Here is a 22,434-nt window from a genome sequence, read left to right as displayed (position 1 = left end):
AAAATAACCCCTCTTGGACCCAAAAAAAAAAAACACACAAAATTTCTCCTCATTCAACAAAAAAAAAAATAATAATCTCTAACATAGGAGAGATGCTATTGGTATTGTTATCATTAGTTTTGTTGCGATTGATCAGGTTCCATGATCCAAGCAATCCAAGGCATTCCCTTAACATGCAAACTCGAGTGTAGTCTTGAACAGGCCGATTTAGTCTCTCTTTTTTTCCGAACTAGACCCGATGCTCACCCCTCTTACAATCGCCCATGAGGCCTTGAACCACAAGCATGCCAACACGGACCCACATGCGATTTCAAGAGGTGAAAGAAAAAAGTTAGTCCAGAAGCTCTTTGCAACCGATATAATTATATAAATAATTCATGAACTTTGGCAAGATATATAATGTGGTCTAAATTTTTAATTTATTTAATATAGTTCATAAACTTTATCCCGATATGCAATATAATTTTTAAAATTTTAATTTATTCAATATAATCCCTAATCTTTTCATAAATGTTCAATTCGATTCCTAGACTATATGAAAATATCTATCGTTATCATTCTATTAATTAAAATTCTAGATTAAATTAAATATATACAAAAAATTCTAGGACCGCATTAAATAAATCAAACATTCAAAGACTATATTACGTATCGAACTAAAGTTCTAGAATCATATTACATAAATTAAAAGTTTAATGAGCTCATTACATTTGACCAAAGTTAAAGCGCTAAAGTTAAATATCTCGACGTTGAAAGAGAGTTACTTTTGTTTTGATTCTTCCGGTACCATTTGCCCTTAGTCATCCAAAGTACTAAACGACAGCGACTGTAAAGCTATGTTCGACTCAAAGTCCAAGGTCTTTGATGTTCATTGAATCGAGTCGCGTAGAAACTCAATGTATTACGTCTGTTTACAGCTGTTACCAATCACAGAAAGCTTGTCATCGATTCGCAGATCACGGAAGAAAACCCGAGTTCGTAGCGAATACATTTGACTTGCTACCATTCCGTTCTCAGGATCCATCACCAACGCCAACTGTCCATCAAGCAGCCTCAGAATGAGACCACTCCCAATATTGCACTCGTGAGCCGATGCTTCTCCAGCGTAGAGGGCACTTACGAATATGCCGTGCTGGAAGCACAAGAAGATGCGCCGAAGGTCGGGATATGAATTTCTACCCCTATCAAATGCACGATTATCATTCTTATGGTCATCGAATAGCTATCCAGAATCTCTTGCCAGAATAAATTTAGCTTCCAAGCAATTCTGTTCGTATAAAATTCACATTTACAGCCACAGCGACTACAACAAGCAAACTATACCGGATAAGAAGTGTTGATGCTACCACTACCTCTCTGTGCCTTCGACAACCAATTGAAGACCAGAGCAAAGCAATCTGACAAGTGACGACCTACCTTTTTATCTCCTATCACACTAAGTATGAGCCTGCCTCACTTTGTATAAGAGGGATGCCGATTCAAGAATGTAGAAGGTATCCGAGAGTGGCACTGATCATAGCCACCATAACGACAAACAGAAGCGGGAATCCTGCTTGTTTAATTTTACTATCCAAAGTTGCCTGTGAAAAAGCGAGACGACAACAAAAGGTAGAGTTGTCATTATGGTAGTGGCAGTTCGTGAAAGTGAGACAAATTAAGAAAGAAGGAAAAAAAAAAGATTGGGAATCTGCCATTGAGAAACTTACTAGTTTCTCTCTCAAAAATGCTATGTCTTGAGTGTTCGATCTCCTGTCTTCCATAAGCTTTGCAATGGTAGCTTCAACCTACAAAGGATCCACATGAAAACTTCATTAATCTGTCCCTGGAATTTAGGCAATGAAAGTATACCAAACGCCCGTGGTTCAATATTGACAACAAGCGACAACATTCTATTAAAACGATTACTGAATTGCCAAAATCAAAATAGCAATGCCCGTGGTTCAATATTGACAACAAGCGACGACATTCTATTAAAATGATTAACGAATTGCCAAAATCAAAATAGCAGTAGGGCATGGTCATATTAAAAAAAACCAAATCAGCCAATTTAAAGTTATAGCGACTCTATTCCATGCAGTAGTCAAATGGTAAGTACAGGAACACACGAACATACATGGACAGCTCCGTGCTGATGCAGACATGAGTAAACACTGCCATGAACATATTCATTCAATCATGGAGAAGTAAACTCCACCAAACAAGACGAATTAAACCCGAATTTCTAGACTAACCTCGCTGAGTCTTGATTCAACTTCATTTGGTTTTGACTTTGGCTCCACCACATCTCTGGATAAACTCACTTCCTCCATACTTGTGGTCACAAATGGCTGCGATGCTACATCCTTTGCCTTCTCCACCACAATCTCCTCTGCCAAGTTGTTTTCGTTGTCTGACTTCACATCCTTTGCTGCCTTCATCACAATCTCCTCTGCCAAGCTTTCTCTCTCTTCTGATTTCACATCCCTCGCTGCTTTCATCACAGTCTCCTCTGGTAAGTTCTTTTCCTCCTCTAACTTCACATCCTTTGCTGTCTTTACAACAATCTCCTCCTCTAAGTTATTTTTCTCCTCTGACTTTACATCTTTTGCCGCTTTCATCGCAATCAACTCTGCTAGGTTCCCTTTCTCCTCTGACTTTACATCCTTTTCCACATGCAAGTCCCCATTGTTTAATATCTTGATGAAGTCAACTCCACTCAGTTCTTCCTCTTTTTTAACTGAAGCTTCATTTAGACCCAGCGTAAATGTCCCATTGATTGGTGACAAGTCTGGTGAATGAGGCGGACTGATGAGGGACACCCGGAGTTTGTTCTCTTCTACGTACCTGCCTTCATCCTTTGCAAACTGATAGACACACAAATGAGAAAGCAACAAAATAATAAAATTCGGGCTCTGTGGGAAGAAAATCCGTACCATGGCAGATGTGATGTCCTCGTCTGTTGTACCAGGAGGAACAACAGTTCCTTGGACTAAGAACTTGTCTTTGCATATCATATCCGTGGGAGCAGTACGTTGAGCTTGCATTTTAACTACAATTGACATGACATACACGGTAAGAAACTCAGCATTACCACTGAAATGCCAAATATCAATCTTAGTGGTCTAATATGGTCTTGGTTTTATTTACTGACCAGTACGGCATGATAATCCTCACCAAAACAAAAAGAAGCCAAAGAACTGAACATGTCCAATATGCTATATCACTAACATATTCCGCTCATTTCTGTTCCACAAGAATGCGAAATCTTTGTATGTATGATTTGAATTTCTAAGCAATGTGAAAAGAAACATGTGAAATGAAAATTAGCATTCATGAAAATCCTGTTGATATATCTGTGATTTTAATACTCGCTCCTCTCTAACGTCCAACTCACAATTTCTATAGGAGGAGAGAACCCCACATCTTTAATCATAGATCAAATGTTTCAAATAGTAAACATTTGATTATTCGTTCTCCACAATCATGGCATTTCAACAATTAAAATCGTAAACTTGGAAACTCCTAATAACTTCTTGTGCGTGCTTGACTCAGAGACCAATATACCCATCCTTACCTAAAACTCAGGCATTTCAACAAGATGACCAGACATATACACCAGTTTCACAGTAAATGTCGATAAGATGGCATACCATTGAAATTGCATGAAGATTCTGGGGCAATAACTCCAGCATTTGGTTGAACACAATATTTCTTTGGAGATGTAGTTTTGACCTGCCACAGTAGTAGTTTCCAGTTTCAGATTACTTCATATTCAGATTTTGAATCCTGGCAATATTAAGCTACCAAAACACTGTCAAATGATAGGTTATTTTACCTTAAAAGCGACATATTGACGAGAACGATTCACGAGTCGGATGGTACACGTACTTTGCTTCTTCAGCTCAACTAGCAACGAGAGAAATAGATAAGCAGTAATTAGTTCACATTCCTCAACTTTGTGCGGGTTAACTTCAAAAAGCATGAGAAGAAAAAGAAGACGCAAAGCAGTGACCAAATAATCTCAATGCAAAATTCATGATAGAGGATACCAAACAAACATCGACAATTTCAGAAGCATACATGTGGAATAAAAGGTTTGCTACTTTTGGCGAAATACTTCAATATTACAAGTACTGTTCCCACTGTATATTCCTCCCGAAGCAGATTTATAGGAAGAAGCTAGCGTTGTGTATCTAATTCCCAGAGCCTTACATATAAATTTGAGTTCACGAGGCTGAATGTCCAGAAGCTGCCACTCCATGTGCTCTCAGAGAATCCAGATTCACAACAACTCTTCTTAGCATCAAGAGCCACCAATGGAATCCCCCGATCTCCTCCTCTGCAAATCGAGAATTTAAAATTGCGAATAAGATCCTGCCATTGATTAAAACAATGGAAAACTTGAAAAGGCCATCGACAAATGAAAACATCAGATAATCACACATAAGAACCGAGATCAGAACAGCGCAGATAGAGGACCGATTCATCTCTTTTCGACTGCCTAATCCATAGGAACAAAAAAGGAGCTCCGTTATTCCTCGATCATTTCCAACCATGACGACAGAACCGAGATCACCATGGACGCAACGAAAGGCTATACAATAAAAAGTTCGCGAGCTTAGTAGCAAATCGATCCTAACTCAGAACAACCGTCCCGATCACGCCATCAACGCTGTCGTCAACTTCCACGGTTAACTATCAACAATCCAGAAAACTCAACAAACAAAATGCAACGTCTCCATGCGAATTCGAAAAAGCACAATCGGAGGACGACGAGCACCGGTACCGACAAACTGCGAAGCTAATAAAGCGAGCTCAAAAAAAGCACTCGGCAGTCAACGCTCAACGAAGAAGACTCCGTACAACGACTAAAAGGCGAAGAAAGCGCGTTCACCAGCGAGGAGAATCGCAACAGCCCGAACTCGAAGTCGACCGCTTCGAAAACCGAGCCGAGACGGAATCGCCGCACGAATCTCGGATCAAGTCGCGTCCGACTCGGATTCCGACTCGCCTCGAACTCAGCCCGCTCGACAGAGCTCCCGATCCCCGCGCGATCACAAGCCGGGAGTGAAAAAGAAATTCCAAACGGAAACCCGGCGGATTACGGGGCCACCCGGCTCGAACTCGCCGCGAAGCGCGGGAAAGACGACGCGGTTTACGAGGCGGCCGGCCGACGGACGGAGGCGTTGCGGCGGCGGCGACGAGGAGGCGGAAGAAGGACTCGAGAAACGACGCGGGCGGGGGAGCGGACGAGAGGGAGGGAGGGAGGGCGTGGGGATTTAAGGCGAGAGGGAGGATTAGGATTAGCGTGAGCTTGCCGTTTTCTCTTCTTCCGCCGCGAGGGTAGGGGGAGGAGAGGAGGAGGATGACGTCAGGCTTCGTTTGGTGCGAGCTGCTGCGCAGGGAGCGAGGACACCGAGAAAATCCACAGTCGCAGAGAGAGAGAGAGAAGTTGGTGATCGCTGACGCTGAAGTGGAGAGAGAGAAGGGGGGAGACTGGGGAAATGGGAGTGGAAGGCAAGTAATGAAGACGGGGGAGATTTTTTTTTTTTTTTTTTCCGGTCCGATTTGCTGAGGGCGGTTGTACCGGTCGCGGTCGGTCGGTGGATTTGGATCCGATTTATGTTGCCTTTGACCACTAAGGTTGCGCATAACAAATTTTTTGAAATATAAATTGATTTCTCAATTTTTATTTCAAAAATCAAAAGTTCAAAATTTTAATTTTTAATTTTTCTTCAGTCTATTTCGAAATAAAAATTTATTAGGAGATAAAAAATCAAATTGCGCCGCCAAACAAATTTTTGTTCCAAACTTGTTTCGATAAATAAAAAAAATAAAAAATAAGTATAAATTTTATTAAGTAGGGGGGGCAAATCAATATAAATCACTTGTGGACTTTGAGTTAATATACAATATCGCCTTTTAATATATTCAATATCATTCTTAAACTTAAGCCCAACGTGTGACGTTGTTCTTAAACTTTTGATTTGCACGACTTGATCCTTAAACTTTTTGTTTGTGTTTGATGTTGTACCTGGACAGCATGAAAATGCACAAAGTTTTTTTTTTTTTTTAATGTCATCGACCATTTTCAATATCATTCAAATAACTTACCAAAGGTTCTTGAATTACATACATTTAATAAATCAAAAGTTCAAATACGCTATTACATATTAAGATAGAGTGCATGAACCGTATTAAATCGATTAAAAGTGCACATTGGGAGTAAGTTAAGATGCATGATTTATAGCTGAGAGAGCAAAATTCGAAATGCCATCCTCCACTGTAGCTCTATGTTCGTTGTCACGCGAAACACGTGCCAAGGGGAGACTGAATAATTGCATATCGTTTCCGTTTATTTCAGTTATATGTTTTTCTTTGATATTAATTTGCTCGAGAGGCAAGACGACACACGTTCTCTTTTGTTTTTCGGGGGACCAAAATTGGATGCGACGTTTTGGTCGTGAGCGGGACCTTCGCTTCTAGAATTCGCAATTTTGGGACTTGCCGAAATTGAATAGGAGGAGGGGGAGGGAGGGAGGGATTTTTCTTGGCAATTTTTTTCGAGAATATCTTCTTTAAATTTAAAGTATTTTGGCCTGTCGCAGAACGAGGCTCGTTTTCAGAAGATGAATAGACCGGACGCGATGAACATGAATGTGTACGAGAGAAATCAAATTTTCGTTCTCTTCTGGAAACCGCCCGAATTTGACCATTTCCCCTCTCCCACATTCTTCGTTTTGTCAAGGCGTGCGTCGCATCAGCAGAGTCTCGCTCTTGGATAGCTGTAAGTTTTTTTCTTTCTTTTTTTTAAAGAAAAGATTACGATACCATTAAAGCTATCTTAAATTTAGTCTGAATTCTTGGACGTAAAATTTCGAGAGTATTCCACTTGAATAGAGAAGAAAAACACTTATTTAGGAACTAGGGGGACCATCAAGGGGATGTAGACTCTCTTCACTTTTTTGAAAGTGACTATTACTAAGTAAGCAAATATAATAACCTTTCACACCTAGAACAAGATTTCGATATTTGTGTGCTTTGCATAGTGTCTCATGACCAATTAGTTGACTAGTCAATATATATGATAATATGTGAAAGATTAAAATACCATTAAAGATATCTCAAATTAATACCCCGTGGTGCATTCATCAAAAATTTAATTTTCATCTCATAAAAAATCCACACTAGTAACCCAAAACGAGATCTATCCTTTTGCTAAAATGTATACGCGTCGACATACGTAGATTTTCAAACGTCGGATATGTTATTCTTTGCAATGGACTCTTTGCCACTTCATGTCAACGTGTATGCGTCTTATCAAAGTATTGGGGGATGCTAAAGAATGATGGATTTAGATCAAGAGTGCCAGCTTTGGTTTTTTTGTGAGACTAAGGTAAATGTGTCGTAGGCATTGATTTGGGATTTTAATGGTATTAATTCAGAAAATAATTATTGCATCTAATCTCGAGCTTGATCTCGATCATTAACAATATTTAAAGCCAATCGGTAGGTCATTGTATTACTCTAATGCATGTCATTAGGCAGAAAATCACCTCTCATTTTAGGTCACGATGCAATAGAGAACCATATTATATGTGCTGAACAAACAAAATGCGAGAGACTTCAAAAAAGACTTTTCGGACTTCATTTATGACTTTTGAAGGGTTAACGAGTTTTGATAGAATTACTTTTTTTTATATGGAATATAAAATGTGACCACAATAGACATGATTAAGGATAACTGAGACTTGACTCTTTTTGCTTAAAGTGACCACAAGTAATGGGAAATGATCGATCTTTTGATAGACCCGTAAAGGGACTGCAATCAATTTGAAGGTCAAAAGTGCATTGGACCATGGAAGAATGGAAGCTTCTTTTTATGCATGAAGGTGCCCACTTATACATAAAAAGTTTATTTATTTATTTTGATAGATTTGATTAAATAAGATAATGACTCCACTGCATTCACGAAATCTCCATTTATTTCGTAAAAATTGAATAACATGAAAAGCATCTTCTAAAGGCGATCACTTGCATTGTTTATAGATAAAAATATTTAGTCAAAAATATTTGGATATAAATTATTATTGATAATAAATATATTTTTATCGACTAATTATTTCATATAATAAAAATGATATTTAAAAAATAGTAATTTTTTTTAAAATATTTATTATTCCTAAAACAAATGGAACGTGAGGGTACTTTTGAGCTCGAAGCCCATTTTGGATGATTATCAATTATTGGAAAAATAATTAGGAACACGTGCACAGTGCCGTGCTGCTACATTTCCCGCGGGACATTAACGTTAAAAAAATAATACATATTTTTATTTGTTTTATTGATTATAGACGTGTCCCACTTATTTGAAATCTTTTATTATTATTATTATTATTATTATTTTGTGAATATGTGGCCGTGCGTTGTCCCCCGTAAATGTCACTTTTTATGAATGTGGCCCCCAACTTTTAAGTTTTTGTTCTCTTGCGCTTGCAAATTACCTTTATGGTGTGGCTCTTTTCCTTAAACAATGTCATGAAGATCGACTTTTCTTTTCCCACGATGAGGACGGTGGAAAGACCCTTTTGTTTCGATTTCGGAATTTTCCTTCTCTCGAAAAAAGTGAGATCGAAAGTGAGATCGGATGAACGATGCCAATTTCAAGTATTTATTCACTTTGTTACATCAAATAGGACAACTTTTGGCCGTTTACTAAAAGAGAATAACTTATTATATTCTATAGTGTGAAATCCACGCTTCGAATATACTATTAAATAACAATTACATGTAGATTAAGAGAAAATACATTGCAATTTCAATGGATTATATATATATATAATTACAAAAGAGAGAGTTTAATGGATAATGTAGATTAGTCACTGTCACGGCATCATGTGATTGTTTTAGTTAATAATGCAATACCGATTTTGATGAGTCTAACGTATTATGTGGATTAGTCATTACTGCAGCATCATATGGTTGTTTTCATTTATCTTTTTCTAGTGCAATGCCGATTGTGACGAGTTTAAAGCATGCGTGTCGGTTAATAAATTAGTGCGATCCCAGTTTTGATGCGAGATTAAGGCACGCCCCAGAAAAAAAACAAAGAAGACATAACGTGTGGAATTCACGAAAAGGACGCGAAACCAACCATTTGTTAATGCCTATGAGTTGGAGAGAGGCAGGAGGAAGCAAGCAAAATTGAAGAGAAATGGGCCATCCGTTCCGGGAAAAAACCCACCTTCTCAAGCTATCATCATCCCAGTTCAACTGCCGTTCTCGCCTAATCAATGGCGGCGTGGTTTAGGCCTTCTCTGGCCACAAATCTTTCCCACTTGAAAGCGACATGCCATCCAAAAGGCACCTCCCCCTATCTCGATCTCGACCTTGACCTCGAACTCAACCTCGGCCTCGACGCGGCTTGAGGAAGCTGTTCGGGGCAAATCTCGGTGTCGGCTGCTGAGGACTAGAGGTCCGAGGTTATGCTCGTTCTTACTTTCGGTAATGAAATGTTGGTCGGAAATTTGAATGTACACTCGAGATGCGGATGCATATACATGGTTGCAAGTAAGTTAGTGACCTACCCCGGTTCATTGCTCAACACCCTTCAGCATGACGACAATGGACTTGTCTAGGAAGCACACCTGGAGTAAAATGAACGGGTTTGTCGACATTCCCTTGTGCCCTCCTCGACCAATAAGGTTTTTTCCATGCACGTTACAATTCATCGATCGGGATGAAGTGATGTGACAGGATCGACAGTAATTGTTCGGTTTTCCCGACGTGATTGCTGCGATGCCTTTCGATTCCGGAAAGAAGAGAACAAAGCAAGACTTGATTGACTCGGCGACAGCGTGTATCATCGGTGCCCCGTCAAAATTGACCTGGGATGTCCTTAGTGCGCTAAAGAACACTTCCACGATGAGCTCCATTTCTCTGCACTGCATGTGTAGGCCCGTGACGTCGGTTTTTAGTTCTTTCTTCATGGGCTTTTTGCAGCCCATGAAATGGAATGGCCCACATACTCCCAAGGCCCGCTCATCGATAGTGGGCCAGCGGCCCAATCAAACCAGCTATGACATGCTGGCTCCCGTCAACTTAATCACTAGAGATGATTTTTACAATGATTCAGCATAGCCATCCAATTTTTTTGTATTCGATGGGGGTGAATATCGAATCTGTGTTGTATGCTTAATCCCTAGAATCGAGCACGTAATTACGACACGAGAGTATAGTCATCACGTACGAAATTGGCACATTTTTTCCATCTAACCATGCCCCCAACTAAAAAGGTACTCATATGACGTTTCTCATTTTTGTTGATGCTCGCTGTGACCAAAGAAAAATTGATACGTGATGGACATTGGTATCTGGGGCAATTTTTCTTTTTGGAAAAAGAATATGATGTTGTATATGATATTTCTACCCATATTCTTGTTGTAATATAGAGGATAAATGACATAAATGGCCCGTGAATTTTGAATATGATCCCTAATTTTAAATTTGTTCAATATAATTATTGAAATTTAGATTGACGTGTAACATTGTTCTTAAATTTTTAGTAGGTATTTAATTTAGTTATTGGACTTGTATGGAAAAGTTTAATAATATTGAATGTTTTAACGTACAAAATTAAATACATATCAAAAGTCTAAAAATTATATTGAAAAATTAAAAGTCTAATAATGATATTTGACATTGGATTAAAGATTTAACCATGTGTAACCATCCTTAATATGGAAAAGCGTAGGACACACGTCAGTCAAATACATCCCGGGCCCGCGAAATCACGGATGTCCCATGCGGGACCCGTCAATATCAAGGGCCCTGATGCGTCGGGGGATGACGTGGCACCGCATCGCTCCGCTAAATTTCTCCTCCAACACAAATGGCGCCATCCGCGGCAAGGCGGGAGGGAAATCGCTGGGCCCCATCTTCGCGCCCGTTAAAACAGCTCGTCACCACGGCCTTCTTCGTCTTCCATTTCGGTTCAGCTTCCCTCCCCCCCGACGATAGGATCTTCGGGTTTTCCGATCCCGCTTTAACCGGGCGAAACCCGACGGATTCTCAGACGATCGATCGAAAATGGTGTGAACGACGCACGAATCCCGCCGTGCGTTCGCATCGGTCGTCGCTTCTTCTTTCGAAAAAGTAATGTTCGTCGAGATGATTAGGATCGTCGTTCCATCGATCGCGTCCTCGTCGAAATCGGCATTCGCGCCGCCGCGTTCGGGGATTGCGTGAGCGAGAAGGTGGCTTCCGCTCTGCTTTAGCCGTCGGCTCCGAGCGTTTCCTGATGATTTCTTGCTATTTCGCGACGTTCGCGAGCGAGAACTGCGTGCGTGAGCCGCTGTTCGAGTCGTTCGATGCGTGATCGAGTCGAGTTTTGCTTCCGCGTGACCGATTCGTTCGATCTAGATGGACCGGATGAGGCCTCTGTACGTCAGGCAGCAGAGCAACCCCGGGACGCCGGGAGGGTTGGCGTCCCCGACCAGGTTGCCGCTCCACCGGTCACCGCTTCACCGGCACGCGCGGTCGGGCTCGACGGGGTACATGAAGAAGGCGCAGACGAAAGCCGCCGCCCAGAGGCTGGCTTAGGTGATGGCGCATCAGCTCGGCAACGATAAGGACGACGAGGACGATGACCTATCATATGAGTACACTCCGGCTAGCTACACTCCGGCTAGCGGCGCAGGAAGCATCGGGCTGGCCGGCGGACGTGCTCCACGGGGTCGCTTGCCGATGGTATTCACTTCGCTGGACTATTTATGTCGATAGGAATTCGATATTCGTTGTAGTTTTCCAGCTGTATGAGCGCAGTTCTTAACTTTTCTTCAAATGGTACTTGGATCATGAAATTAGTCTTCGAAGAATCGACTTAGCATATTGAATGAGTTCATCAGAGAAGATGAAGGTGCGTTGAATTAGCATAGTTTGGAAGTGAATCATACTAACAGCAGTCAGGGATGTGCTGGCTCGGCTCACTTATCCGGATTATATGTTTCAACATCTCGTGTTTGTGTTGCGTATTTTCAGTGTCGTTGCTCACTTTCGACCGTTTGTGATTGGTGTCAGTCAGCTCATCCCCATGTAGAGCAACCACATTCGGCATGTTCATCGGCAATTGGGCGACCGTCGCCACCCATGAACTCCGTCGATCAACCGTCATTGGCTCGGATATCGACTCCTACTCGGTCGGCTCAATCTGCTGCTGCTGAACAATCTCAACCGAGCCGCACGGTGGTTGTTGGCAGGTCTCCTCAGTCCGCTAACACAGAACAACCATCATTGGCTCATATATCACCTCCCACTCAATCATATCATTCTGTTGCCGCCGAACAATCTCATCCTACTCGTTCGGTGGTGGTGGCGAGCAGGTCATCTCAGTCAACTAACCCAGAACAACCTCCATCCGCTCGTTCAACATCAGGTAGCCGTCCATTTTTAGGAGTTAAAACAGTGACTATGGTGCCTGCTAGTGTCCCGATATCTTTAAAGCCATCCTCCTCTGCCATTCCCACTGAGACTCCAGTTGAACATCGCAGAGACAAAAGGTATTACTCAAATCCTTGCTAGCAAATTTAGCCACTTAGAAAGCTTTATTACCGCTTTCTTCCTCATTAATTAGAGATCAAACTCAGGGTCAACACGAGTTTTCTCAAATGTTTTATGGAGGAAAGAACTTTTATTTGTTCGGGGTACCCTTGTGTGGCTTTTGGAAGCACAGGCATTGCGATGTAAGCAACCGCACATTGGGATTGGGAAACTAGAAACAACTGCGCATTGAAATATTTCTCGCTGTCTACTGAGAACAATTTTTGACATGTCGACAAAAAGAATACCCTTAACTACTTGTTGCCCAATTTGCTGTGTTGCTGTAATATTGTTGCTCTATGTGTGTGCTTCCATTAATTGAAAGTTCTTGCGGTACTTTTATTAGTGGGTTTTAGGGACTATATAGAAGATATTTGTTCTTCATTGTTTATATTGGTTGATATAGTTCATAAGCCAAATGGCTGATTTCTTTTGATTTCATCCTATCGGCAGATTGTCTGTGGATTGGGATAACGTGAGCACAAAAGAGACTAGCAATCACCGATCTGCTTCTGCTTTACAAGATGAGGTAAGGACGTATTATGGGTTGCACATAAACCAAGGCAGAATGCAATTGTTTAACACATCCGGGCTATACTAGAACATCAATATGCTTGTCTGGTTTGTTTCTTCAGCTTGATATGCTACAAGAAGAGAATGACAGCTTACTTGAAAAGGTAATGTTGCTTGTTCCTTTTCCCCCTATCGACTTATCTTTTTAGGACCGAGTCAATTAAGGTAATTTGGAGAGTAAAGTCAATGGAAATAATACTAGTTATCAGGCATTATTTCAAGATGCTGCAGTGCCATTAAGTTCGAAATATTAAAATGGTAGTTCTATCATGCAGTATCTTTAAGTACAATTTCAGTCATCGTCAAGTTGTAAGTACTTTAGGACTAGGATAAATATCCATGGGGTTGTAGTTCTATTCTTTATTTATTTCTACTAGCTCCATCTTGATGGTAGATACTTGCTCTTGCCAGCTTCAACTTGCAGAAGAGAGGTGTGACGAAGCAGAGGCTAAAGCTTGGCAGCTTGAGAAGCAGGTGTGGTACTTTGTTCACTCTATTTTGTGTATTGTCAATGACCTCTTGTATATATCTCATGGGATCTCTTTTCTCAGATTTCTTCTCTAGGTGAAGGGGTAAATTTGGAAGCTCGTCTTTTGAGCAGACAAGCGTGTCATTGTCTTCGGCGTTGTTTCTTGATGATGCCAAGTTTTATGCTTTCTAACATTTGCTTCTTGATAGCTCTTCAGAAAGGAAACAGCCTTGCGGCAAAGGGAGGTCTGTTTTCTACCTTGCTTAGCTTTTCAAGCACTTATATTTGGCATCTTTTCTTTGTTTTTGGGGCACCACTCCTGAAGATGGATGATATTGCATGCTACCACATCGATCAACATAGATTGTCCCGGGCATGATTATGCTTCCTAAAGCAGAGTTTGTGCCATCTCATTATTTTAGAGACTCTTTGTCTGTGGGGAAGACACGTAAGGACATACACACGAATAATGACAATGCAGAAACGTAAACGAAGCAAGCGAAAGGAAGCCAAGAAGATGGAGAGATATTCTAGACCGAGATTACTAAGATAATTGAATCTTCAATTTTGCTTGATTTTTTACCAAGTCACTTTGCCAAGAAGAAATCCAGGCCGGGGGCAGGGGTTGCAAGAACAAAAAGATCTACTTATGGAACATTAAGAGGAACTCTGACGATATGTAGGGTAACCCTGTATAGAATGTTCTAACTCTGCTGTGTGTACTCTCCGCCAGGTAAATAGAGGAAGAGCAATTGTGGGGATTAGATCGTAATGGTCAGACATAAGCATTTGTTTACTTAATGCTAGAACTAGAAACTACATGCCGATCCTTTGCTTGATCAACAACATCTAGAATGTTATGGCTTGGCATGTGGATGAATGTGGATGCGGCACTCGTTATTTTTGTTCAGTTTTCAAAATCTTGCAGAATATCGTTCTAATCTTGCAAAATATTATCTCAGTAATGAATCATTCAGTTTGTACATGAGGGGGCTTCTTTCTTCTTCCTTTTTTTTTGGAGGGGTACGGGGAGGACCAGAGCCTTCATTAACCAGTACTGAAATTTTCGTAGGCTGCTCTAAGAGATGCGGGACAGACACAAGGAGGGAAAACACAAGAGATTGCTGCTCTTCAAATTGAAGCTGAGGTATTCTCAACTTCCAATACACATGCTACATGTTAGTTACTTCTAGTTCTTGGAGCAAACTGATGAACTTCTTGATCTTGTCATGTGCTAAATCTTGAGTAGATAGCAAGAGATGAGGCAACATCTGCATGGGAGAAGTTTCAGGAAGTTCAGACAATTTCTCAGAGGACCATACTGACCCAAGAAGAAATGGTTGTCAAGTCAAGCACTTTTCATGTGTTTTATGTTATTCATATAAATAACATTTCCTGCCAATTGTCATCTTAGGAGGAAGTGGTCCTAAAGAGATGTTGGCTTGCTCGGTACTGGAGTCTATGTATTAAATACGGTAAGTCATTCTCGTAACTGAGAACATACCAGTAAAACAACCAAAAAAATAAAAAAAGCACATAATTGATCTGATAATTTAGGAGCAATTTGAAGGATCCAACAAATAGAGTATTCCAGTAAAACAACCAAAAGGTAAACCCAGCTTAAAAATATAAAAAATGGCAGCCGACATGCTTCCGCATGTTAGAATTGATGTTCGACTTTTTCAGAGATATCATTAATTCATGAACAGCAACAACAGGAAAAAGGATCGAGCCGGGTACAAGTCTAAACAAAACACAATCCACAGGGTACACATTGACAGTTCAAAAACAATTGAATCCTCCTTCGACCCTGCTGAACAAATTCTTTGGACATCCCAAGATACACCAATCTGGCGAGTCATCGCTTGCGCTCGGAAAGGCCATCAATCACCTCCATTCCTCAACTGCTGTAAGTTCGATCCATCGGTAACTATGTTTCTAAACTCTTTCACAAGTAGCTGTGAAGATGAAGATGAAGAAATGAATCAAGATACAGAGGAATCAGCAAATGAAATACTTCGAATCACTCTATTTCAATATGATTGTAGTACAAAGCTTCTGTATATCAATGACAGCTTATGAATACAAATCCTCTGTTTTACATCCCCTGTTTTCTATCTCTCTATCTCAGCACGTATCAGCTATATAATGCAGAGCATCCATTGATGATTGCTCTCTAAGCGCTCTCTCTCTCTCTCTATCTTTCTTCTCTCTTCGCTTCCTTATCCATGGAAGAAGAAGAAGACTACTTATATCAGAAAAGAACAACAAACTGAATACAACTAACTGTTTCTTAATTTGTTTCACCACTCTAGACCAAATAACAGCACGTGTGTCAGTTGAGATCTACACGACTTGGCGATCCACATCTTCTTTATTTCAGGCTTTCTTAATCATTGATAACGATCCATGTCTGCCTTCATCACGAGCTCTTCACCGTTGATCATCAGCTCATTGTTACTTTCCCGTTTTTTGTTTTTCTCACGTGTTCTTTGCTTCGCTTTGCCGCTCCGTATAACTCTTTCTCTTCATAGTTCTTTCTCTTCCAGCATCAGTGTTATCTGCTGAATTTATAGTGGCTGAGTGAGACTTTGTTCCTATATGCTTAACAGCAGCGAGCAAAAGACTTACACAAACGCATTTCCAACAGCCTCACTAACTCGTTGCGGAGTCCGCAAAAGATTAAGCAAACGAAAACTCCGCCCGATGGCATCGCCGATCGATCTCCCCGCAACCCACCGCTACAATCAATTCAGCACTATGCGGACGAACCGAAACTCAGCAGAATCTAAACGCGAAACCTCCCTTCCACGCGCAAACGAAGCGGGAAGAGAAGAGGAGGGCGGGGAAGAAGGAGAAGAACGAACGGCAGAGGCGACGGCGGTACCTTGGGGCGCTCGAGGGTGATGGGGCGGAACCTGGTGGCAAAGCTGTCGGCCAGGAGCACCGCCTGGAGCGGCACGCGCGCCAGGCCCTGGCCGGGGCCTTCTTCGGCGCGCCCATGTCTTCCTTTCTCCGCCGCCTCGATAAGAGAGAGAGAGAGAGTAGCAAGTTCGATGAGTGGAGTTTTTTCCTGCTCCGGTTCGGTCCTCCGGAATGAGAACGGACCAGTGAAGCTCATTTTTAACCCGGTCAACAAAATTTCTCCTCTTGGACCCAAAAAAAAAAAAAAAAACAAAATTTCTTCCCATTAAACAAAATAATAATAAAAGCTCTGAGATTTAACCAGGTCAACATGGAAAATTTCTCCTCTTTGCTAAAAAAAAACAAAATTTCTCCTCTTGGACCCAAAGAAAAAAAAAACACAAAGTTAGCGTATCATTCGAAAAAAAAAAACAAAATAATAATAATAATAATTTCTAACCTACGAGAGATGCTATTGCTATTGCTATTGCTATTATTAGTTTTGTTGTGATTGATCAGGATCCATGATCCAACTAATCCGAGGTATTCCCTATTGTGCAAACTCGAGTGTAGTCTTGAACAGGCTAATTTAATCTAGTTTTTGTCCGAACTCGACCTGATGCTCACCCCTCTAACAATCGCCCATGAGGCATTGAACCACAAGCATGCCAACATGAACCACATGGAATTTCAAGAGGTGAAAGAGAAAAGTTAATTCATTAACTCTTCGTAGCCGATATAATTATACAAATGATCCATGAATTTTGGTAAGATATGTAATGTGATTTATAAACTTTTGATTTATTTAATATAGCTCATGAACTTTATCTAGATATGTAATACCATTTTAAAATTTTTAATTTGTTCAATATAATTCATAATTCTTTGGTAAATGTTCAATTCGATCTCTAGACTATATGAAAATATCCATTGTTATCAATCTATTAATTTAAATTCTTCATAATATTGAATATTTTTATGTAGTCTAAAAATTAAATTAGATATATACAAAAAATTTAAGGACCATATTAAATAGATCAAACATTCAGAGATTATATTGCACATCAATTAATTAAAAGTTTAAATACCCCATTGCACTTTTGACCAAAGTTAAGGCTTAAATTAAATATCTTGACGTTTTTTTTTGGTCAGAAAAAATATCTTGACGTTGAAAGAGAGTTTTTTTGTTTTGATTCTTCCGGGACCATTTGCGCTTAGTCATCCATAGTACTAAACGACGGCGATTGTAAAGCTATGCTCGACTGAAAGTTCGAGGTTTTCGATGTTCATTGAATCGAGTCGCGTAGAAACTCAATCAATTATGTCTGCTTACAGCTGTTACCAATCACAGAAAGCTCGTCATCGATTTACATATCACTGAAAAAAACCCGAGTTCATAGCGGATACATTTGACTTGCTACCATTCCGTTCTCAGGATCCATCACCACCGCTAACTAGTTCCTCTCTCAAAAATACTCTGTCATGAGTGCTCGATCTGCTGTCTTCCATAAGCGTTGCAATGGTAGCTTGAGCCTACAAAGGATCCACATGAAAACGTCATTAATCTGTCCCTGGAATTTAGGCAATGAAATCCAAACGCCCGTGGTTCAAAATTGACAACAAGCGACAACATTCTATTAAAATGATTACCGAATTGCCAAAATCAAAGTAGCAATAGGACCGGGTCATATTCAGAAGAACCAAATCAGCCAATTTGAAGTTATAGCGACTCTATTCCATACAGTAGTCAAATGGTAAGTACAGGAACACACGAACATACATGGACAACTCTGCGCTGATGCATTCAATCAGCGCAGAGTTGATACATATTCATTCAATCATGGAGAAGTAAACTCCAGCAAACAAGACCAATGAAACCAGAATTTTTAGATTAAGCTCGCTGAGTCTTGATTCAAGTTCATTTAGTTTGACTTTATCTCCTCCACATCTCTGGATAAACTCACTTCCTCCATATTTGTGGTCACAAATGGCTGCGACGCGACATCCTTTGCCTTCTCCACCACAATCTCCTCCGCCAAGTTGTTTTTATCGTCTGACTTCACATCCTTTGCTGCCTTCATCACAATCTCCTCTGCCAAGCTTTCTCTCTCTTCGGATTTCACATCCCTCGCTGCTTTCATCACAGTCTCCTCTGGTAAGTTCTTTTCCTCCTCTAACTTCACATCCTTTGCTGTCTTTACAACAATCTCCTCCTCTAAGTTATTTTTCTCCTCTGACTTTACATCTTTTGCCGCTTTCATCACAATCACCTCTGCTAGGTTCCTTTTCTCCTCTGACTTTACATCCTTTTCCACATGCAAGTCCCCATTGTTTAATATGTTGATGAAGTCAACAGGCTTAGCCACCTGATGAAAATTTAACCTCAATAGCAGTTCAAATGGTTTACCTCAAAAAGGAGGAGGGGAAGACCCAAACCCAGAAAACCAGATTCTTCATGTTTAATGATGGAAAATAAGGAGAAAAATAATGACGGCTTTTCTTCCCAATCTTACCATGGGCACCATGGGCTCTGAATAGAAGAAGTCAACTCCACTCAATTCTTCCTCTTTTTTAACTGAAGCTTCATTTAGACCCAGCGTAAATGTCCCATTGATTGGTGACAAGTTTGGTGAATGAGGCGGACTGATGAGGGACACCCGGAGTTTGTTCTCTTCTACATACCTGCCTTCATCCTTTGCAAACTGATGGACACACAAATGAGAAAGCAACAAAATAATAAAATTTGGGCTCGCGAAAAGAATAACCCGTACCATGGCAGATGTGATGTCCTCGTCTGTTGTACCAGGAGGAACAACGGTTCCTTGGATTAAGAACTTGTCTTTGCATTTCATATCCGCGGGAGCAGTACGTTGAGCTTGCATTTTAACTACAATTGACACGACATACATGGTAAGAAACTCAGCATTACCACTGAAATGCCAAATATCAATCTTAGTGGTCTAATATGGTCTTGGTTTTATTTACTGACCAGTACGGCATGATAATCCTCACCAAAACAAAAAGAAGCCAAAGAACTGAACATGTCCGATATGCAATATCACTAACATATTCCGCTCATTTCTGTTCCACGAGGATGCAAAATCTTTGAATGGACGATTTGAATTTCTAAGCAATGTGAAAAGAAACAGGTGAAATAAAAATTAGCACCCATGAAAATCCTGTTGATATATCTGTGATTTTAATACTCAATCCTCTCTAACGTCCAACTCACAATTTCTATAGGAGGAGAGAACCCCACATCTTTTAATCATAGATCAAATGTTTCAAATAGTAAACATTTGATTATTCCTTCTCCACAATCATGGCATTTAAACAATTAAAATCGTAAACTTGGAAACTCCTAATAACTTCTTGCGTGTGCTTCAGTCAGATACCAATATACCCATCCTTACCTAAAACTCAGGCATTTCAACAAGATGACCAGACATATGCACCGGTTTCATAGTAAATGTCGAAAGGATGGCATACCATTGAACTTGCATGAAGATTCTGGGGCAATAATTCCAGCTATTGGTCGAACAGAGTATTTCTTTGGAGATGTAGTTTTGACCTGCCACAGTAGTAGTTTCCAGTTTCAGATCACTTCGTATTCAGATTTTGAATCCTGGCAATATTAAGCTACCGAAACACTGTCACATGATGGGTTATTTTACCTTAAAAGCGACATATTGGTGAGAACGATTCACGAGTCGGATGGTACACGTGCTTTGCTTCTTCAGCTCAACTAGCAACGAGAGAAATGGATAAGCAGTAATCAGTTCACGTTCCTCAGCTTTGTGCGGGTTAACTTCAAAAAGCACGAGAAGAAAAAGAAGAGGCAAAGCAGAGACCAAATAATCTCAATGCAAAATTCATAATAGAGGATACCAAACATTGACAATTTCAGAAGCATACATGCGGAATAAAAGGTTTGCTACTTTTGGCAAAATCCTTCAATATTACAAGTATTGTTCCCACTGTATATTCCTCCCTAAGCAGATTTATTGGAAGAAGCTAGCATTGTGTATGTATCTAATTCCCAGAGCCTTACATATAAATTTGAGTTCACGAGGCTGAATGTCCAGAAGCTGCTTCTCCATGTGCACTCAGAGAATCCAGATTCACAACAACTCTTCTTAGCATCAAGAGCCACCAATGGATTCCCCCGATCTCCTCCTCCGCAAATTGAGAATTTAAAATTGCGAATAAGATCCTGCCATTGATTAAACAATGGAAAACTGGAAAAGGCCATCGACAAATGAAAACGTCTGATAATCACACATAAGAACCGAGATCAGAACAGCGCAGGTAGAAAGACCGATTCATCTCTTTTCGACTGCCTAATCCGTAGGAACAAAAAGGAGCTCCGTTACTCCTCTATCATTTCCAGAACCGAGATCACCATGGACGCAACGAAAGGCTATAAAGTAAAAAAGGTCGCGACAAATCGATCCTAATTCAGAACAACACCGTCCCAATCACGCCATCAACGCTGTCGTCAACTTCTACGGTTATCAATCTACAATCCGGAAAACTCAAGAAACAACATGCAACGTCTCCATGCGAATTCGAAAAGCACAATCGGAGGACGACGAGCACCGGTACCGACAAACTGCAAAGCTAATAAAGCGAGCTCAACTAAAGAGCTCGGTAGTCAACGCTCAAAGAAGACTCCGAACAACGACTGAAGGCGAAGAAAACGCGTTCACCAGCGAGAAGAATCGCAACAGCCCGAACTCGAAGTCGACCGCTTCGAAGACCGAGCCGAGACAGAATCGCCGCACGAATCTCGGATCAAGCCGCGTCCAACTCGGATTCCGGCTCGCCTCGAACTCAGCTCGCTCGACAGAGCTCCCGATCCCCGCGCGATCACGAGCCGGGCCCAAAAAAAAAAAAAAAAAAAAAAAAAGAAATTCCAAACGGAAACCCGGCGGATTACGGGGCCATCCGGCTCGAACTCGCTGCGAGGCGCGGGAAAGACGACGCGGTTTCGAGGCGGCCGGCCGCCGGACGGAGGCGTTGCCGCGCGTTGGGCCGGCGACGAGGCGGCGGAAGAAGGACTCGAGAAACGACGCGGGCGGGGGAGCGGACGAGAGAGGGAGGGAGGGAGGGCGTGGGGATTTAAGGCGAGAGGGAGGATTAGCGTGAGCTTGCCGTTTTCTCTTCTTCCGCCGCGGGGGGTGGTTGTGAAGATGAATCAGAGTGAAAGAAAGAAAGGAAGATGAGAAATGATCGAGGAGTTTGAGCTTTCTTCTTTCTGTATTCAAGACAAAGTGTTCATCTGAGAGCATACATTCCAGCTTGCTCTGTTTTCCTTCATATAGTACATACACATTCCGAAGAAGTAAAAACCAACTGATAAAAGAAGAAACCGACTGATACAAACAGAAAAGGAAAACCGTTGCTCATTCTGTTGGACAAGCCAAAACAGAATAACAGTTCTTCAACAACAGATCTCCGCTCAGAGTTGAACACGTGGAGCACGTGGAGTTTGGAAGTTTCATCACCGACTTCATAGCTTTCCCCGTTGATTGGATCCTGAACTCCACTCTCATACCTGGCTGGCATGGTCGATGACTTGCTTACTTCATAGCTTTCCCCGTTGATTGGATCGTGAGCTCGCCCAGCTAAGGTGAGCCCGAGTCTTGCCCAACCACTGTGAGGCTCAGCCTCGCCGGTGGGCCCCATTGTGGCTGGGCGAGGTCGCCGGCCCTCGTCGGCGGGTCGCTGGCCATGCGCGAGGCCGACGACCAGCCAAAAGAAGAAAAAAGAAAGAAAAAAAAATTAAAAAATTAAAAGAAAAAAAAAAACATAAATTTACCAAACATGTTTCGGTTTTTTTTTAATTCCCGAACAAATTTACTAAACACATTTTTCTGGTAAAAATTGTTCTCGGAACGAGAAATAGTTTT

General features: G+C 41.1%; 3 protein-coding genes across 10 annotated transcripts; 1 reads left to right on the top strand and 2 right to left on the bottom strand.

Annotated features, from left to right (window-relative positions):
* Positions 1 to 1,208: 1,208 nt before the first annotated feature.
* Positions 1,209 to 21,695, bottom strand: LOC104415500 (vesicle-associated protein 2-2). 4 transcript variants are annotated; one of them, XM_039308041.1, is made up of 8 exons: positions 21,677 to 21,695; positions 4,192 to 4,318; positions 3,815 to 3,885; positions 3,630 to 3,711; positions 2,913 to 3,028; positions 2,232 to 2,843; positions 1,707 to 1,784; positions 1,209 to 1,580 (listed from the first exon to the last, which is right to left on the bottom strand). In XM_039308041.1, exons 2-8 carry the CDS (start codon positions 4,238 to 4,240, stop codon positions 1,479 to 1,481), a joined length of 1,110 nt encoding a protein of 369 aa, XP_039163975.1. In that variant the 5' UTR covers positions 4,241 to 4,318; positions 21,677 to 21,695; the 3' UTR covers positions 1,209 to 1,478. The 4 variants fall into 4 exon arrangements, with proteins under 4 accessions (XP_039163975.1, XP_010025112.2, XP_010025113.2 ...); XM_010026810.3 differs by lacking the exon at positions 21,677 to 21,695 and adding an exon at positions 5,298 to 5,471; XM_010026811.3 differs by lacking the exon at positions 21,677 to 21,695 and adding an exon at positions 4,843 to 5,249.
* LOC104415499 (coiled-coil domain-containing protein SCD2-like) lies at positions 11,662 to 15,170 on the top strand. Of its 4 annotated transcripts, XM_039308047.1 has the most exons (9): positions 11,662 to 11,896; positions 12,058 to 12,536; positions 13,027 to 13,105; positions 13,212 to 13,253; positions 13,561 to 13,623; positions 13,701 to 13,713; positions 13,828 to 13,863; positions 14,691 to 14,765; positions 14,868 to 15,170. In XM_039308047.1, the coding sequence occupies exons 1-8, from the start codon at positions 11,873 to 11,875 to the stop codon at positions 14,756 to 14,758; spliced, it is 804 nt and encodes a 267-aa protein (XP_039163981.1). In that variant the 5' UTR covers positions 11,662 to 11,872; the 3' UTR covers positions 14,759 to 14,765; positions 14,868 to 15,170. The 4 variants fall into 4 exon arrangements, with proteins under 4 accessions (XP_039163981.1, XP_039163979.1, XP_039163978.1 ...); XM_039308045.1 differs by having other exon boundaries at positions 13,030 to 13,105; positions 13,701 to 13,863; XM_039308044.1 differs by having other exon boundaries at positions 13,701 to 13,863.
* Positions 17,770 to 20,719, bottom strand: LOC104429599 (vesicle-associated protein 2-2). 2 transcript variants are annotated; one of them, XM_039308043.1, is made up of 7 exons: positions 20,574 to 20,719; positions 20,197 to 20,267; positions 20,012 to 20,093; positions 19,294 to 19,409; positions 19,045 to 19,224; positions 18,421 to 18,888; positions 17,770 to 18,057 (listed from the first exon to the last, which is right to left on the bottom strand). In XM_039308043.1, the coding sequence occupies exons 1-6, from the start codon at positions 20,620 to 20,622 to the stop codon at positions 18,445 to 18,447; spliced, it is 942 nt and encodes a 313-aa protein (XP_039163977.1). In that variant the 5' UTR covers positions 20,623 to 20,719; the 3' UTR covers positions 17,770 to 18,057; positions 18,421 to 18,444. The 2 variants fall into 2 exon arrangements, with proteins under 2 accessions (XP_039163977.1, XP_039163976.1); XM_039308042.1 differs by having other exon boundaries at positions 17,781 to 18,057; positions 19,036 to 19,224.
* Positions 21,696 to 22,434: the final 739 nt, after the last annotated feature.

This window comes from Eucalyptus grandis, chromosome 3, assembly GCF_016545825.1.
Source record: "Eucalyptus grandis isolate ANBG69807.140 chromosome 3, ASM1654582v1, whole genome shotgun sequence".
NCBI classification, from domain to species: Eukaryota; Viridiplantae; Streptophyta; class Magnoliopsida; order Myrtales; family Myrtaceae; genus Eucalyptus; species Eucalyptus grandis.
The sequence above is the reverse complement of the archived record's forward strand: the minus strand, read 5'-3'. Positions and strand labels throughout refer to the sequence as shown.